An 18,068-nucleotide genomic window follows, 5' to 3' on the forward strand; every position below is an offset into this window, starting at 1 on the left:
GCAAAGAAAGCAAAATACCATATGATATCACCTAATACAGGAAACTAAAGAGCAACACAAACAAACGAACTAAATAGGCAAAGACTAGAATAGTAGTCAGTAGGGGGGAGGGGGGAGGGGGGAGGGAGAGAAGGGGGATAAGTAAGGGAAGGGTCTAGTCAAGGAACGTGTATGAATGACTCATGGACATGGACAACGGGGAGGGATATAATTGTGGGAGAAGGGATGGACTGGGAGGGGTAGCAATGGGGGAAAAATGGGACAACTGTAATTGAATAACCAAAAAAAAAAAAGTTCTGTGGATTCTACTAAGTCTCCCTCATACATCCCTTCCTTGTATCTTGCTGCCTCCATATGGGTGGTACGTCTTTATCCCTCATGTCTCTACTTTAACACAGCTCTCTAATTGGTCTGTTTCTTTATCCTCTCCCTTCTTCAATCTTTCTTACATACCATCCTGAAATTAATCTTCCTTAAACATCACTACATCACACCCACAGCATTCTACCTCTGTGCCTTTCCGCCTGCCACGCCTTTACTTTCAATGCCTATGAAATACCAATTCAGTTTCTTTCAAATCCCAGATCAGATTCAGTACCATTTTTGAGGTCTTTGACCTACTGATTTCTCTCCTCCTTAACTCCTGTTACAGTTAAATAACTGTGCCAATTCTGTGGCATTTACTATTATCACACATATCTCTACCTCTGCCCTGATCAAGTATATGTTTTTTCTAAGTAGATTTTACACAGAAATCCCACTTTAATCTGTGTCCATCAGTGTCCTATATATAGGGGCTAAAACAATAAATGAATGTCTTATGGTTTGAATTAGAATATGCAAAATAAAATGGTATAAGTATTAATAAAGGCTACTTATCACACTAAGATTAGTATTGTTCCTATTTAAAAATTAGCTTAATCACATTTCCAAATGAATGCCACTCTGGTTTTATTGTGAATTATTAAAAACATTTGAACAAAGTAGGAATAAAAAGCAATGCATCTTATATACATTTAAAGAAACTATCAGTAGGAACACTGTATAAAATGGATTCAAAGTAAAGAAAAACCACTTTAAGGAAAAATACTTAAGAGGGGACACAAAACTACCATTGGTTCAATCACTTAAAAAATTAGTACTTCTGATATAATCCAAATATAACTGATTACGAAATTCCTTCCTTAAAGTTAGCCAATTTTATTTTCAAAGTAAATTAAATCATCAAATAGATATACCTTATTCAAATGTTGTGCTATATAACCTCTTCCACAGCCGACATCCAAAGCTAGAGGGAAATCTCTAAAAAACAAACACAGAAGTTATGTCTTATCTGTAATAATACAGTTCATAAAATAATTATTAAGATCTAATTTTGTTTATAATTTACTAACAACTAATTTGAAAGTGAATGCAACTTTCAAAAAGTTTTATCATCTCTCTTTGTAAGTTGTATGTACCAGAAAACATAACAGACAGAGCAAGTCTCTCTGGCCTAGCCATTCACAGGAACTCAGTCAACTGGTTTTCCATATGGTTGTTCCATGACATGGATTCAAGAACGGATTTAGGGGGTGTATTTTAATTTGATAATATAACTAGATAAAGAATGAAAAGAAGTTAACATGAAAATATTCTGCATACATATCAGGAATTATTTCTACTTCTCAAATTTGCTGAGGCAGCAATGACTTAGATAGCATCATGTTTATAAAATACTATGAAGTATCATGCTAAACTAAAAACAAAACACCAACTAAATAATAACTCGCTTTTATTGCAGTCTTACCAGATTTAGCAGTATGCTACGTGTTCAGAGTTAAGTCAATCCAAAGTCACTCAACTAAAAAGCAGCAATCAGAACTTGAATCCAGTCAGTTTGAATCCTGAACCAGAACCATTACCCCTATGCTATGCTGTCTCCTCTAAATATATGTCATAGTAAATCAATACACACATCTAATTGTAGGCCATAAATTATGAAAAATTTGTGGCAAGAAAACTTAAAATTTTATCCACTAACAACATTTTTCGTATTGGAAAAGGAGTCTCTTTACAGGTTCTGTTAAAAACCTATGTCAAAAATATGGAACACCAGTGAGGCAAGAGATGGAACAGAAATGAAGAAGTCCTGGAACACTGCAGCTGTCATCAAGAACATCCTGATTTCGGAGAATCATCTTAGACACCTGGCAAGGAGCCATGCTTGTGTACCAGAGCTTCAGCTGACCGCTGTTTCACCTTTGCCTCCTTATCCTAAACTAGCGTTGTGGTTTCCTCCCTTGTATGGGCAACCAAGGAGAATTACGGGACCCAATAATGCCTGCACCCTTTTGGTGGAAGGGGGCCATTCTCTGGCCAGAGATGGCCCACTCCCGTATCTTAGGAATTGTCCTTTTCTTAATAAATCTCGCTTCAGTTATTGCTTCACTTAACTCTGTGTAGTTCGTTCAATTCTTTGTTTGCAGCCACCAAAAGCCTGGACCTGTCTCCATCTGCAATACCAGTGTACAATTGGAGAACCACTGGTGAGAGAAAACCATTTATTTACCTAACACCCTCTATCTTACTTGTGAACATGGGGTGTGGCACCATGAAGTACACAGACTTTGCAATCAGACCGACTTGAGTTAGAATTCTGGGCCTGCAGTTTACTGGTTCTGCGACCAGAAACAAGTGATTTAATCTTGCTGTTCCTCAGTTTCCCCAACCATAAAATGGAAATATCATCTTCCTCAGGGTTGGCATGAAAATTTTAGGAAATAGTGCATATAAAGTATTTAGCCCAGTACAGATGCTCAACAAAAGTTAATTCTGAGTTATTATCATCATTAGTTAAATCAGTATTAAGTGAGCCTCAGATAACACAAATAAGACACTTAAAAATCTGTGGGGTTAGTTTTTAAAAATCATCACAAAATCAGTACTAACAATATAAACTACTCTTTCTAATAACAGAACATTAGTACAAGGACATTTAGACTGGCATTTTAAATAATTTAATTCTGAAGAGTTACTATTAGTTTAAGAAATGTTTTTGGCTATAATCACAGTTTTCTCCAAAGACCATGTTTTTGTTCAGTAGTATGACATAAAAAAACTGTAAAATTCAAACAGATTTTGAAAATTTACTTCAATTATTAAATCACAAGTGGCCTAAAATTCAGGCAAATTAGTGACAACAGTATAAAGAATTAGCTATTTAGATCTTTAAAATAATGGAATTAATGAAACAGATGAAATGGGGTGATTATTTGCACCAATGACGTTTTCCTCTAAATTTATGAAATTAAATCATCCCAACATTATAAGTAGCAAGGATATATCTAAAATATGATTGAAGGAGTCTGTGATTTTATAAAATTCCCTTTTTTATAGACAAATGTAATAAATTCATCCCATAATGGTCTAATTTAATGGTTATCTTTTAAACAACAACAAAAGCAAAAAAGTGATTTACTAACATCACAGAGCACTTCTACACAAAGCCATTATTTAACTGTGGTTCTTGCCATGTAGTTATAAATTTGAATCTGTAAACTTTCCTTATGCCTAACATAGTAATAAATACATTAAGGTTTCAATAATTACTTGAAGAAAGTGTTCTTTTCTCAAATTTGCCTTTATATAATTATCATACAACAATTACTGCCATTAAGGATACTTAAGATAAAATGGCCAAAGTCTCTTACAGCCTGATTGGGAAACAAATCTAGGTAGACAAACTCTCCTTTGCTTAGATGGTAAAAGACTGTTGTTAATTTTAGTTAAATGTTTAAAGCTAGGTATAGTAAATATTAAAAATCCATATGCAGTTAATTCCTTATCTTTCTTTTTGGAGTTACCTTCACATTACTGGTTTTTGGCTAAATCAAAAAGATCAGTCATTCAGATTTGGAGTGAAGCAAAGCCAGTGCTTCCATTCATTCTTTTTGTAGACAACAGTGAAGAATACTTGCTCTTCCAGGTATGAAAACAAGAGACTAATAGAGGGATTAAAATCACTAATCCTGGTAATAAATTCATCTAGATTCTGCCATTCCAGATGTCAAGCTCTCATCATCTAATCTCTCCAGTCTCTAAAGTTGATTGTATTTTGTTATGCATTTATCATCACCCACCTGGCTATGTCATATACACGGTCTGCAATTCGACTTCCAACCTGAGGGATTGTAAGAGACAATGATGCACACAAATTAAGATGAGTAGGTTTAACAGAGAAGTAACACTCTTTTTCCAGTATTCAACAATCCATAGGTTATTTATGTTTCTAAATGTTTATAACTACTCCCCTTTATCCCCTTTTCAATGTGACCACAGTAATTTTCTTTTCAAATTCTGAATAGGAACATAAGAAATAAAATGTCCCAGGAAAAAAAACTGCAGACTTACTTCAGAAGTCAATTTAAAGGAAATCAAAACTAAACATATTTTACTTATTCTCCATTCTCTCTCTGTATGTATGCATATCTGGCAAGGATGAAAATCAATAGGAACATAATGGGCATATTATTGTCCATAAATATCATTATATTAGCATGAAGTATATAGGTAAAAAATGATTTAACTAGCTGGGGTTTATTACAGATCAATGTATAAACTTAATCACTTAGTTAAAAACTCAATTACTTGATGACTACTTACAAATTCTGTGGAACTCCTAAATGAGTAAACAACTTCTCTGTGCAGTATTTGCCAATTAGAAAAAAGTCAGCCAAATCTGAAGAAATTGCACTTCCCACCCCCTCCCCAATCCTACCCTAATTTAAAAGAGGTCATAAGGTCATGATGAACCCTGAGAACACAGTCAATCATCTGATCAGGCCAGGGCTTGCACAGAGCTCTGCCCCAAGTAGGAGCTCAATAAGTATTTGTTGCCTTGGCTTGATCTTCAATTTTGCTCCATCCCTGAAGAAACAATTACTTAGGCCTGAGCTCAGTACTGCGTGTCCAGAGAGTAGAAACCCTCAGTCTCTAATCCACCTGGGCAGAGAGGAGGAAGTCTCTCAAAATCACACAAACCAGAGATCTTAATCCCTTAATGTGTCTTAATTCCATCTTCCTGAAACAAAAACCAGATTCTATCACTCCACTGCTTAGAACCATTCAACAGCCTCATATTCCTCTACAGCAGTGCTGGCCAATATAAAAACAGTAAGAGTGACATGTGCAATTAAAATTTTTCTGGTAGTCACTTTACATTAAAAGGAAACAGGAGAAATTAACTTTAACATATGTATTAAACCCAATATATCAAAAAGATAATTTCAACATGTAATCAATATAAAGTTATTAATGAAATATTTTATTCCTTTTCATACTAAGTCACTGAAATCCAGCGCATTTTTACACTCATAGTATATATCAACTGAACTAGCCACATTTGAAATGCTCAACAGCCACATGTGGACAACTTACCATACTGAATGGGCTGCTGAGATAAAGAAGGAAATCCAAAGTTCTTACCGCTTAAAGCTCTAATAACCTAGGCCCACCTCGACCTCCTCTATTCCTCTCACCGTAGACCTCTACAGGGTCCTTTTGGCCTCCGAGGCTCTGCATTTGTCTTTCCCTTTGCCTCTAAGGCTTTCCTCCCAGATCGCAGCGTGCCTGAGCAGCCTCCCTGGCCATTGCAGTCACTATACCACTTCACTTCATTATCTCAACTAACTTCTTCAGCTGACGTCACATCTTTTTGTTCACTCACTTTCTCACCTCCCACAAGAATGAAACCTCAAGAAGGCAGAGATCTACTTTGCCCTAGACATAGCAAGGGAGGGAGGGAATGGATGAACGGCACCTTAGAGCTATCCGAGCCCCTTCCGTGACTACAGTAGAGGTCCAGTAAGGAAGGGCGCTCAAGGTCACACGGCGAGTGTGGAGTCTGCCGGGGCCTGCTCAGAGCTCGGAGACCCGAAGCCAAGGCTCGTCGTCGCCCTCCCCCGCTGCCTTGTGGACTCACCTCCTCCTTCAGGTAGTCAAACTTCATAGGATCGGGCTGCCGGGCCGCCCAGTTCTTCTGTTTCCTCTTCAAATCCCGGTCGAAGATATTCAGGGCTCTGGGCGAGGCGCTGCCCGGGGAAGTGACGCCAGAGGCAGCCTTTCTAACACCTAGGTTCTTCCCCGGGACCCCCGCCGCCGGAGGTCGCGGCCACAGAAGCGAGAGCGGAGTCAGCCGCAGCATCTTTTTGGAGAACACCTCTGGATGGCGCGCCTATCGTGCGCATGCGCCGCCACAGCTCGGGCAACTACTCAGGATCTCTTCGCAAAGGGAAAGGGGAAGTAGTTTGGCCCAGTTCGCGTGCCATTACGGCGTAGCGTAACGCGGAGGATTGTGGGTGTGGTCCCACGTGAGACTCGAAGAAGGCTCCTAGGAGGTGAGTGGTGTACGGTTCGACAAGGGCTGGGAAAGGGCGGAATCGGTCTCTCACAGGAGTCGTGAGCGGTGCACCCTTCCTCCTTGCCTTTCTGGCTTCATTTTCCAGACTTTCTTGACCTTTATCAGGGTCCTGTCGAGGGACCTCAGCCCAATGGTAGCGTCCTGAGGTTTGGTAGCTAGGTTGACCCTCGGTCCGGGGCTACCCTGTATGTTCCCCGCGTTAGAGGGTGGATATAAGGGGAGGGTGGTCTGCGGACATGAGTCCGGGCGTCAGAAGTGTATCAGGGTCGCCTTCCCTTCTCTGAATATCTGAAGTGTGTTGAGTGCTTTCGTTCTAAAAGTGTATATGCGCTGCCTCTGGTAGTTGGATGAGATGGTACCTACTTCCTAAGTCTGTTCGGAGTGTTAAATGCGTTAATACATCTAAAACTCATAGAACACTACCTGGCACGCGGTGATTAATACTATTTTTAAGTGTGCAAGTGGTTTACTGAAAACTTTGATTTTTCTTGGTGTATAAAATTGTTTTCAATTTCTAAGAAAAAGATACAGCTTTATCGTCGAACCTTGCTTTTGAAACAAAGCACTACTACACTGTTTAATTATTTTTTGCTCCCCAAAATCGGCGACTTTTAACTGCAAAAATCAGATCTAAAGGTACTATTGACTATTTTCAAGAAACAGTACTGATCACATACACATGTATCCCAATATGTCTGGGGGTGGGAATCAGCCCATTTGAGCCTTGGTTACTTCTAGAATAATAAATTACAGGAAGATGTGATATTTATTAACTAGAGTGAGACTTCGTCTGCTTCTTGAAGGATAGTTGGATCTAAAAAGAGAATCTTGTGAACTAAACCTGACTTGATTTTAGTCTGCTTTGTTATGAGACTAGCCTTTTAGAAGTAAAGGCTGTTCAAAGTGACATGAGCTAAGATTTAACAGAGATTCGGACCAGATTGTGAAGGAAAAAATGAGACCAGTTGAGGCTTGGGAATCTTAATTACATTAGCTTTTAATTTGTAATGCATACAAGTATACAAATAGAAATATAGAAATTAGAGTGCAATTGGCTGTTAAGCATTTGCCTTGGAATTCTGCTTGCTTCTGCCTTAAATTTATTTCTTCAAATGTTCTGGAACGTAAATAAGATATTTTGATACTTTTTTGTTTTCTGCATATAACTGAATAGTTTCTAAATGAAATCAGACTTGTTACTTTTATTTGCATTTAACTTTATATTTGTGAATTAATATTTTTTCCAAAGAATTTCATTTAATTATATTACTGCTCCTTCATTATTGTAACATTTGTTTTATTTTTCAGTGTTTGGTTTCTTCAGTTATTTGTCCAGTCAGACATTTAAAAATGGCATCCAAGCAAGAAGTAATGAGTGATCAGCGGTTTAAGCGGGTTACAAAGGACCCAAGATTTTGGGAAATGCCAGAAAAGGATCGAAAAGTCAAAATTGACAAGAGGTTTCGAGCAATGTTTCATGACAAAAAGTTCAAGTTGAGTTATGCTGTGGATAAAAGAGGACGCCCTGTCAACCACAGCACTACAGAGGACTTGAAACGTTTTTATGACCTTTCAGATTCTGATTCAGATCTCTCGGGTGAAGATAACAAAGCTTTGAGCCAGAAGAAAATAAAGAAGAAAAAAACCCAGAAAAATGAAATAGAATCAAAAAACCTAGTTGAGGGGAAAAAGAAAGAAACCAAGAAAATTAACCAAAAGGATTTTGGAAATAAAAGCAATTTAGATAACTCTGACACAATTCAGAGAATGAAAAACTCATGCAAATCTAAGAAGGTAGATTCAAAAATAAGTCCCCAGAAAGATAGTGAAGAATTTATAACAAAAAATATAAAAGGGAAAAAAAATAACGCTCAACGCATTACAGACTTGGGTCCCAAAGGAAGAGTAAGGGCAGTAGACGCAGGCACTTCTGAAACTCTGAAATCTGCCAAAATCAAGTATTCTGAGACAAGAGGAGAAATGCAGTCAGGTTTGTTGAAAAAAATTAAAGGTTCTTTGGTATTATGTTACTTATATTCTGATCTTTTAAAAATGTAAACATATAATTTTTATATTGTATGAATTATCAAGTGCTTATTTAGAAATATAAAGGTATAAAAGAAAAATACATAATCATTAATTTTTGATTTGGTGCTATAATATCTAGAAGAGATACAAAAATCTGAGTCTTGAGGTCAAATAATGAATTTGATTTGTGGTGGGCACTAGTGAAAGCTGTATTCTCTAATCAGGTGAAGTGTTAAATGTTCACATCAGATGATAAGAGTTGTGCCTGAAGAAGGTAATAGAGTTGGGTACTCATTCATTTCTTCATTGAGCTACTTTTAATGATTAGTATTTGACAGAACATGAGTAAGACATGGTTCCCCTCTCAGGGCTACTGTTAGCGCATATAATACCTGTGAAAATTAGAGGAAGGTATGCCCTTCTGAACACACAGAACTCACAGTTTGATGAGGGAGAGCATCTTTATTGAGCAACAAGTTCTTTTCCCTTGAGCAGACATAGCCTTCCTGCATCGTGCATGGCTTGGTGAGTTGAGTTTGGCCTTTATTTTAGCCTGTCTTACTCCTTTGCAGACCCTCTATTGCAAAAAACAGCTTGGTGCAGTGGTTCTATTGAAAGCAGTACTTACAGTCAACCCGGTAAATTCAGTGTTTTAGAAAAGCACTGTAAAAATAGAAATATAATTTTGAATGTCACATTAAAAAGTAAAAAGCAAGTGAGTTAGTTTTATTAACATGTATTTAATCCAGTATATCAAAAATTTTAATATGTATTCAATTAAATTTAATGGGATGCTTTACATTCTTTTTCATACTGATCTCAAGTTAGATGAGCCACATTTCAGGTGCTCAATTGCTACATGTGGCTGCTGGCTACCATATTGAAAAGCACAGATCTAAGGTGGAAGAAATTATAACCATAATATGAAATAGAATAATCATAAGAGCCATAGAAGATGTTCAGCAGAGGACTATGAGAATTCTGAAGTCACTCCAGATACAGTAATCAGAAAAAATAATAGAAAACTGTTATTTTGGTAAGGGGTTTCTTGCTGTAGCTTAGAAAAGGTATTATCTATAAGTAGGAATGAAGGGATTCCATGAATAATAACCATCTTTCATTGTTGATTCATCAGTTATCATTCAAGAAACTACTGTATGCCAAGATTTTTTTAATAGCTATTAAGTAAAGATGATGTGAGGAGTTGCAGTTTGGTATTATGTGTCATTTTAAAATGTTGATGCTTAGCTTTTGCACCCCTAAGAATTTATTTAAAGTAAATAATTGGACATGTGTGCAAGAATATACATTGTAGCATTGTTTTTACATTTTAAAAAATGGTAACATCATTAGGATATTGATTAAGTAAGTTATGGTACATCCAAACTTGACTATGATTTCTGCAGTTTTAAAAATGGTTACAAAATAGCATAAATTGTATGACCAACTACTTAAAAATAAATTAGTGGATGTATCATAGAAATTTAGGGAGTTAATATACCAAAATAAGCAACCAGTTATCTCTGAATGAAAAGTTGCTAGTCATTTGTTCTTTAACTATATTTTTTTTAATTTTTTTGCAATGAGCATTTATTACTTTCATAATTAGGTGGAAATGATAAAGCATTTTTTTTTTAAGTAGCTGATTAAGTAGTGGTGTTTACAATCACTACTAGAGCTGTACCATTTAAGAGTAAAGGTAATCTCACATCATCTAGCATAAGGCTTTGTACGTGGTGGGTTCTGAGCAAAAATTGAATGAATGCTCTGAATGTATTTGATATTGTCAAAAATACTAAAAATACTAGATTTCTTTAAATCTCCCATGTATCACACCCTAAGTGTGATATGTAGTACCACTGTAATGTGAAAAGATGTCATATGTGAGATGATACTCAAGTTTTTTATGTTAATAGTCATGTATTTATATAAGAATCCTAAAAATTTATATACCCCACATCTTTGATTTCAGAGATATTATTTAGAACAAAGTGAATATTTAAATTTTAATTTAAAATATTTAATTTAATGAAAAATATTGGTGATGTGCAAACTAATCATTGAGAAATAATTAAATAGTAGATAGAGCTAGGTCCCCAAGGTGTTATTTCTGAGCATGTTGATTAAAAATGAATTCTGTAACATTCTTTCACTATTATGGTAGTGTTTTTCCAATCCCATATACAGAACTTATGATAATGCCTGTTTTTATTACTCCCCCTCTCTCGCGATACTAAAATAAAAGCCCAACTCTGGCTGGTGTGGATCAGTGGATTGAGTGCTGGCCTGTGAACCAAAAGGTTGCTGGTTTGATTCCCAGTCAGGGCACATGCCTGGGTTGTGGGCCAGATCCCCAGTTGAGGGTGTGTGAGAGGCAACTGGGTCTCCCTCTCTTTCTTCCTCCCTTCCCCTCTCTCTAAAAACTAAATAAAATCTTTTAAAAATAAAAGCCCATTTTCTACTTTTCCTCTTAAAAAAAAACTTTCCATTTAGTTTCAGGTCATATGACATCTTTGTGAAGCCTTCCTTATTATAATGACCTCTCTGCAGGCAAACTTAGATGTGTCTCTGTGGTGCTTTAGAATATAGCTTCATAAATCAGCAAACAAATTTTTTTGTTTATGAACTCATCAGGAGTATGAGATCATATTACAAATCATCTTCCTTTTTCCTTTTCCTTACTCAATACTTTGTACATAGTAGATACTTAATACAGATGGTCAAAGAATGATTATTATAAGTTTATAGGACCAAGAGAAAAACTAAATTCCAATTTCATTCCTAGTCTTAAACTAAGTTCCAACTTAAAGATGAATAAAACATGTAAGATAATATATACCATTTATATTATATGTACAGTATACAGAAGCATGATTTTAGAAATAGAAAATTAGTCCTTTTAGAATTGTGAGAGCCAAAAATATCTAATTTAAGTAATATCAGTGTTTCACTCTTCAGATATACTAACTATAAGGTAGTTACAAAGTTCAAGATTTAGCAGAAAAGTTAAAATTATTATGTCATTCTCTTCATATATTGTCATTCACATCACAACTTGTTTATAACAAATGAGTAAAAAATTTTGGCTGTGAGACTTCTCAGAGCTGTAGGCTCTATAGCCAACAGTTTTCTTGCTAAAAGTGCTTTTTGAGTCTTCTTAAATGACTCAAAAGCGATTCTAATTCAACATATCCAAAACTGAACTGATGATCTGCCTCTACGAAATGAACAAATTGGTTCTTTCCCAACATTGCCCCATTCTAAGCCCCTGGCACTGATTAATATTGATTTTACTTTCTCACTGACTCTGAAAGTCAGAAGTGACTCTATTCTCTTCTCTACATTTCTCCTGCCACCAGTTTAATGCTATCTTCATTTCTTGCCATGAGTACATACTGCACTTCACTATTCACATCCACTCTTGACTACAGTTTTCTACAGCTTAGTCAAGGTGATCTTCTCGATAGGCAAATCAGATGTCTTTCCTTCCAAAAACAGCAGTGGCTTCTTATTACTTCATGAGAAAGTCTAAACCTTCTACGTGGTTTATGGATAGTGTAACTCTTCAATGTAATTTCTTACTTGACTCCTGGTTATCTGATATTTACGTATGCTTTCCGACTTTTTTTCTATTAGTGGATCTTTTCATACACTTCTCTTTCTGTCTGGAACATTTTCCTAATCTATTTGTTAAACCTTGTTTACTTAATTCCTTTTCATCCTTCAAGTAGCAACTCATACCTTTATATAACATTCCTACTTTGTACTTATCCTAGTTCTAATTGTATGTTTTAAATGTATTGATATGATTTTATTTGATCACTGTCTGTCCATCTATCCTCTTTACTCAACTAGTTCGTTGAGGGCACTGATTGCTTTTCTTTTCTTTTCTTTTTTTTTTTAAGTATATTTTATCGATTATGTTGTTACAGTAGTCCCAATTTCTTTTCCCTTTGCACACCTCTTCCCAGTAACCCCCTTCTCTCCAGCAATACCACCCCCCTTAGTTCATGTCCATGGGTCATGCATATAAGTTCTTTGGATTCACCCTTTCCTATATTATTCTTAATTTACCTCTGTCTATTTTGTACCAAGTAATTATCCTTCTTAGTCCCTGCACCATTTCCCCATTTTTCTCCCTTCCCCCTCCCAGCTCATAACACGGCAAATGATCCCCACACCTATGATTCTGAACCCATTCTGGTTTGCTTAGTTGGATTTTGTTTTTATTTTTTAGATTCAGTTGTTGATAGTTGTGAGTATGTTGTCATTTTAATGTTCATAGTGTTGATCTTCTTTTTCTTAAATAAGTTCCCTTTGACATTTCATAATTATATGAAATGGCTTGGTGTTGATGAACTCCTTTAGCTTTACCTTGTCTGGGAAGCACTTCATCAGCCCTTCCATTTTAAATGATAGCTTTGCTGGATAGAGTAATCTTGGTTGTAGGTCTTTGCTTTTCATCAGATTGAATACTTGTTGCCAGTCCTTTCTTGCCTGCAAAGTTTCTTTTGAGAAATCAGCTGAAAATTTTATAGGCACCCCTTTGTAGGTAACTCTCTGCTTTTCTCTTGCTACTTTTAAGATTCTCTCTTTATCTTGAACCTTCAGCATTTTAATTATGATGTGTTTTGGCGTGGTCCTCTTTGGGTCTAGCTTCTTTGGGACTCTGTGTGCTTCCTGGACTTGTATGTCTATTTCCTTTGCCAAATTTGGGAACTTTTCCTTTATTATATTTTCACATAAGCTTTCAATTTCTTGCTCTTCCTCTTCTCCTTCTGGCACCTCTGTGATTCGGATGTTGGCATGTTTAAAGTTGTCCCAGAGGTTCCTAAGCCTCTCCTCATTTTTTTAATTCTTGTTTCCTCATTTTGTACTGGTTGACTTTTTTTTCTTCCTTATGTTCCAAATCATTGATTTGAACCCCGGTTTCCCTCTCTTCACCACTGATTTTATGTGGATTTTCCTTCGTTTCATTTAGCATAGCCTTCACTTCTTCCCTTATGCGTTTGCCATACTTAAGGATATATGTCAAGTCTGTGAACATCTTTATCACCAGTGTTTTGAACTTTGCATTTATTAGGTTGGCTATCTCCTCATTGCTTAGTTCTCCCACTGGAACCTTGATCTGTTCCCTTTTTGGGCCATACTTCTCTGTCACTTCATCTTGATAGGATCCTGTGTTTGTTTCCTCTGTGTCTTAGGTAGAGCCATAGCACCTGTTACCTTGTAAGGGGCAGAGCCTTAGGTATTCATCAGTACAGGGCAATCTTTCACCATGTTGTGGCACTGTGCGGGGGAGGCGTTTGAGAGGGAACAATGCCGCTTGCTCAGCACTTGCCCTCTTCCAGGCGCTTCTCTCACTTCTGTACGGGACCAGCACCCCTTCAGCAGTTGCCCTGGCTATTGTTCCCAGAGTGGGTGGGTCTGCGGACATTGTAGGACAGCGGTTCTCAACCTGGGTCAACAAGTGGTCATCTAAGGCCATCGGAAAACATATATAATTACATATTGTTTTTGTGATTAATCACTATGTTTTAATTATGTTGGGGGTCACCACACATGAGGAACTGTATTAAAGGGTCGTGGCATTAGGAAGGTTGAGAACCACTGTTCTAGGACCGTGGGGGCCTTTTAAACAAGCGGACTCTGCTGAGAGACTGGGAGTTTCTGCCTCTGCCCTAACCCCCACTGGTTTGCACAGTCAGAAGCAATGAGGCTTTATTGTCCCCAGTGCTGGGACCATGAGCTGCGCGGTCTGCTCTGGTGTTGGGAGTGCTGCCCAGGTGTCCCTCTCAACCTTTGAAAATGTTTGCGCTTTCTGCTGGCCTGCCCCAGCCCGCAGCAGCCACCACCACATCGCATCCTTTCTGCCCTGGCTCCGCCCCTCCTAGCTGTCTGGATGAGTATTTCTTCTTTATATCTTTGTTTGTTGGACTTCCATGCAGCTTGATTTTCTGGAACATCTGGTTGTCTCTAGTTCTGAGGTAGTTGTATTCCTTCTTAGTTGTGGAGGGAGATGCAGTGTGTCTGTCTAAGACTCCATCTTGGCCGGAAGTTGCCTGATTGCTTTTCTTTTGCCATTGTTTGTATATTGAGCACCTGGCACATGGCAAGAACTTTGTAAATATTGAATGAATGTATAATTCTGCTCGTATGACCTGATCTATTACATGAGTTAGGCATGAATTTTGCTGTCTCTTATAGAAATTATATTTTTACTGGATTTCAATTCAGTATTTATTTAGTTTCTTAATTTCTCCTTCCTTTACTTATTTGCAGTGGTTCCACTCATAGTGGCAAGACACAGTGATGGTTATGAAAAGTCAACGGGTGGTAAAATGTTTGATAATGGTGCTCTGGAGGAAGATTTAGAAAGTGCTATTGAAATAGGAAGTGATGAAGAATCTGAAGATGGAATTACAGGCATTGGCAGAGATTCAGCTGATGATGATGACACTGGTGAAAGTGATGAGGAAGAGGAGGATGAAAATGATGGTAGTGAGGATGATGGTGAAAGTGACAGTGGCCCTGATCTTGCAAGAGGTAAAGGAAATATAGAAACTAGTTCTGAAGATGAAGAAGATACGGCAGATTTGTTTCCAGAGGAATCTGGTTTTGAGCATGCTTGGAGAGAACTAGATAAAGATGCTCCTCGGGGTGATGAGGTAATCTTTTGAATAAATAATTCATTGTGAAGAGCACTGAACTAGTAGCTTTTATCAATGGTAGGACTGATGTCATTAAATTAACTGGGAAAAGTTTCATTGCTAAATAATACTGTTGGTGACAATTCTGATTAAAACCTCTTGATACGGAATATATAAATTTGATGTCTGTTCAAGCAAATAAGTTCTATATAATAAATAATTAAAAGTCACATAAAATTTTTAGAAAATAACTTGAATTCAGATCCTATTCCACATATTAGAAATGCTACAGGGTACCATGCTCACCTTTCCTCTTTATGGATGGGTGGCAAAATAGCTTAACAGACTTGAAAGTAAAAAAGTCAATTCATCATCGTGCTTTGATTTGAAAACTGCCAAGTAAGAGGAAGTGCTTTCTGTTGACAGTTTTACTATTGTGTGATCTGAAGTTCTCTTTTACATATTGGAACTCCTTAGATAAATATTACATGATGATTCCAGGATTTGGGGTAAAGAAGGCATTATGTTCTTAGTATCTTTATTTTGTAGGCATTGTGAATGACAGATTATGTAATACAAAATTTTTCTCATTTTTTTAGATTACACATCGACTAGCAGTTTGCAACATGGACTGGGATAGATTAAAGGCAAAAGATTTGCTTGCTCTGTTCAATTCATTTAAACCTAAAGGCGGTGTTATATTTTCTGTAAAGGTGAGAATTGATTTCATTTTGAAATAAATATGTCTAAGCATTTTAAGTTCATTTTCATTTTTTTAAGTTATAGTTTTTCTTTTAAAGAAAATAATTTATCTGAAAATTGTTTAGTACATTTTGGTGTGAAACTGATATAACAGGTATAATTAAAAGTTTGAAAGGAAGAATAAATTACTATTGATGGGTTATATGATTGTAAATATTTAAGAAATAATTGTATTATTTATTACTAGCATTAATCAATTAAGAAAAAAATCCTATTAGCATCAAAAACATATGAAGTCCTTGGAAATTACCTTAGATACATTACCTATATGAAGTAAACTATAACACTGGATAAATTTGGAAAGCTTAAATTTTGAGAAAGCGTATTTTTAGAGTGTTAGCATTGTGATTAAGCATCCAGGCTTTCCAGGATAACAGACCTATGTTCAAATCTTTTAAAAAATTTTTTGTTGTTTTTGGGGGGATGGGGGTTCAAGTGATGATTCTGATAAATGCTATGTAACCTTGGGCATTTTATTAATCTCTCAAATGTGCTTTCTCATCTGACAAGTGGATATAGTAATACTACTTCCTGGTGTAGTTGTTAAGGATTGAATGAAAAGGAGTTCACACTGAGTATATTTAGTACAGTGCCTGGAGCACCTCTAAATAATTATTATGTTTGATTATTTAAAGATGTTAGTTTTCATGTAGTTTCAATCAAAATTTAGTAAAAGTGAAAGTTAAGAAAAAGGATACCAGTAAACAAGTAAACAAGTAAAGATGACTAATAAATTTTTGACATATCATAACAGTATAAAAGGGACCTATCAGTTATAATATCTAAACATTTTATAATGCTATGAGAATTAACAGGTTGGGTAAAAATAAGGAGAACAGTTAATGGAATGGCATAGAAAAAAAGAGTTTACATGATGAGTTAGATCGTGGTATGGCAAAAGTCTTTGTATAGAGAATTTAGTTCAGATCCCCACCTCATAAAAGGCCAAAATAAACTCCACATAAAGTAAAAGAAAAAAATTAGAAATCAAACCACAGAAATAGAATTGTGTTTTTTGTTAAATCTGTATTTCAAGAGATTGGCAGTAAAAACTACTAGAGAAAAAACACAATTAACAGAAGTGATTACATATGTATTTTAAAATTCTACATCAAAACCTATTATATGCAAATCAAAGTAGTAAGAAAAACTCAGATCCCATTGTTGATAAATTGCATTATTTCACGCAATTCCAAAAAAACAAGTTAGTTAAATGTATTTTAAGCCCAGTAATGTCAAGACAATGCAAGTTAATATGATTACATTTCTTGACTCTCAAAAGTAGCCAAGATAAAAAATACCAAATCCTAGTAGAATGAATCCATTTCCTTATACCCAAGACTGTACCTGATCTACATGGTAAGATTGTCACCAGTTCCTTTCATTTGGGTTGGCCAAAAAGTTCATTTAGTTTTTTCTTCCGTAAAATAAAAGACACATTTTTCATTTTCACCAATAACTTTATTGATTTTGATATTTTGAGTATGTCAGCCACCTCCCACTATTGGCTTCTAGTGGGTAGAGGCGAATGATGCTGCTAAATATCTCCCAATGCATAAGACAGCCCCAGAGCAAAGAGGCCAAAATGTCATTAGTATCAAGAAGCTTCGCAAACCACTTTTGACACATTCAGTCAGTCACAGCACCTTCCTCCATACACTGCACAAATCGTTTTTTGTGTTGCAGTTGTATTTTTACCTTTGTTGCAATAATAAAATGTGATACATTGAAAATGTTGTGTGTCTTCTTCCATCTTCAATATTAAAATGGCTGCACAAAAATTCAATTTTGGTAAGTTTTTAAAAAAAATATACTATGATATGGCAGCTGTTACAATGCAGTGTAACAAAATTGTTTCAAATGTAGTTAAAGACAAATAAGCACTACTAGACCCATTGTATGGAAAAAACTCAAGGAACTTTTTGGCCAACCCAATATTAAAAGGAATATCTTATGACCTAGAGATAAGGTGGGTATTGCAAAATTGTTTTTCTTCGTTATGTTTTATATATTTCTTTAATCATTTTTCGTGTATTTTATGTAAACTAATTAATCCGGTCATTTTTCGTGTGTGTATTTGCATTGAGTTCCTTGAGCTTAGAATATTGTTTTTGCTTTTCTTATTTTTTTCCTTGGAACCCTGAACCACCTTGTCCCAGCTGATGCATGGAGATGTTCTAGTTTTGTTACCAAGTCCCACATCTGTTACTCTCCAGCCAGTGACTTTT

The 18,068-nt window shown here is 36.1% G+C and overlaps 2 protein-coding genes across 8 annotated transcripts in view; one reads left to right on the forward strand and one right to left on the reverse strand.

Moving 5' to 3' along the window:
• The window catches only part of NDUFAF5 (NADH:ubiquinone oxidoreductase complex assembly factor 5), a 35,990-nt gene extending 29,761 nt beyond the window's left edge, over nucleotides 1-6,229 (reverse strand). For 6 of the 7 annotated variants that reach the window (XM_090286038.1, XM_090286036.1, XM_090286034.1 and 3 more), the window contains exons 1-3: nucleotides 5,963-6,229; nucleotides 4,122-4,162; nucleotides 1,239-1,302 (exon numbers count right to left, since the gene is read on the reverse strand). In XM_090286038.1, coding sequence (XP_090142164.1) covers nucleotides 1,239-1,302; nucleotides 4,122-4,162; nucleotides 5,963-6,184 — 327 coding nt within the window. In that variant the 5' untranslated portion in view covers nucleotides 6,185-6,229. Of the gene's footprint in view, nucleotides 1-1,238; nucleotides 1,303-4,121; nucleotides 4,163-5,800; nucleotides 5,825-5,962 lie in introns of those variants that run through there. The other variant, XM_090286041.1, reaches the window with a different exon arrangement.
• Nucleotides 6,230-6,326: 97 nt separating this feature from the next.
• ESF1 (ESF1 nucleolar pre-rRNA processing protein) overlaps nucleotides 6,327-18,068 on the forward strand; it is a 70,386-nt gene continuing 58,644 nt past the window's right edge. Inside the window, exons 1-4 of the mRNA XM_090286042.1 lie at nucleotides 6,327-6,377; nucleotides 7,709-8,390; nucleotides 14,711-15,096; nucleotides 15,678-15,791. Of these exons, the coding sequence (XP_090142168.1) occupies nucleotides 7,751-8,390; nucleotides 14,711-15,096; nucleotides 15,678-15,791 (1,140 nt within the window). The 5' untranslated portion in view covers nucleotides 6,327-6,377; nucleotides 7,709-7,750. The remainder of the gene's footprint in view (nucleotides 6,378-7,708; nucleotides 8,391-14,710; nucleotides 15,097-15,677; nucleotides 15,792-18,068) is intronic.

This window comes from Furipterus horrens, unplaced genomic scaffold (assembly GCF_987537825.1).
Source record: "Furipterus horrens unplaced genomic scaffold, mFurHor1.1.pri manual_scaffold_8, whole genome shotgun sequence".
Lineage (NCBI taxonomy): Eukaryota > Metazoa > Chordata > Mammalia > Chiroptera > Furipteridae > Furipterus > Furipterus horrens.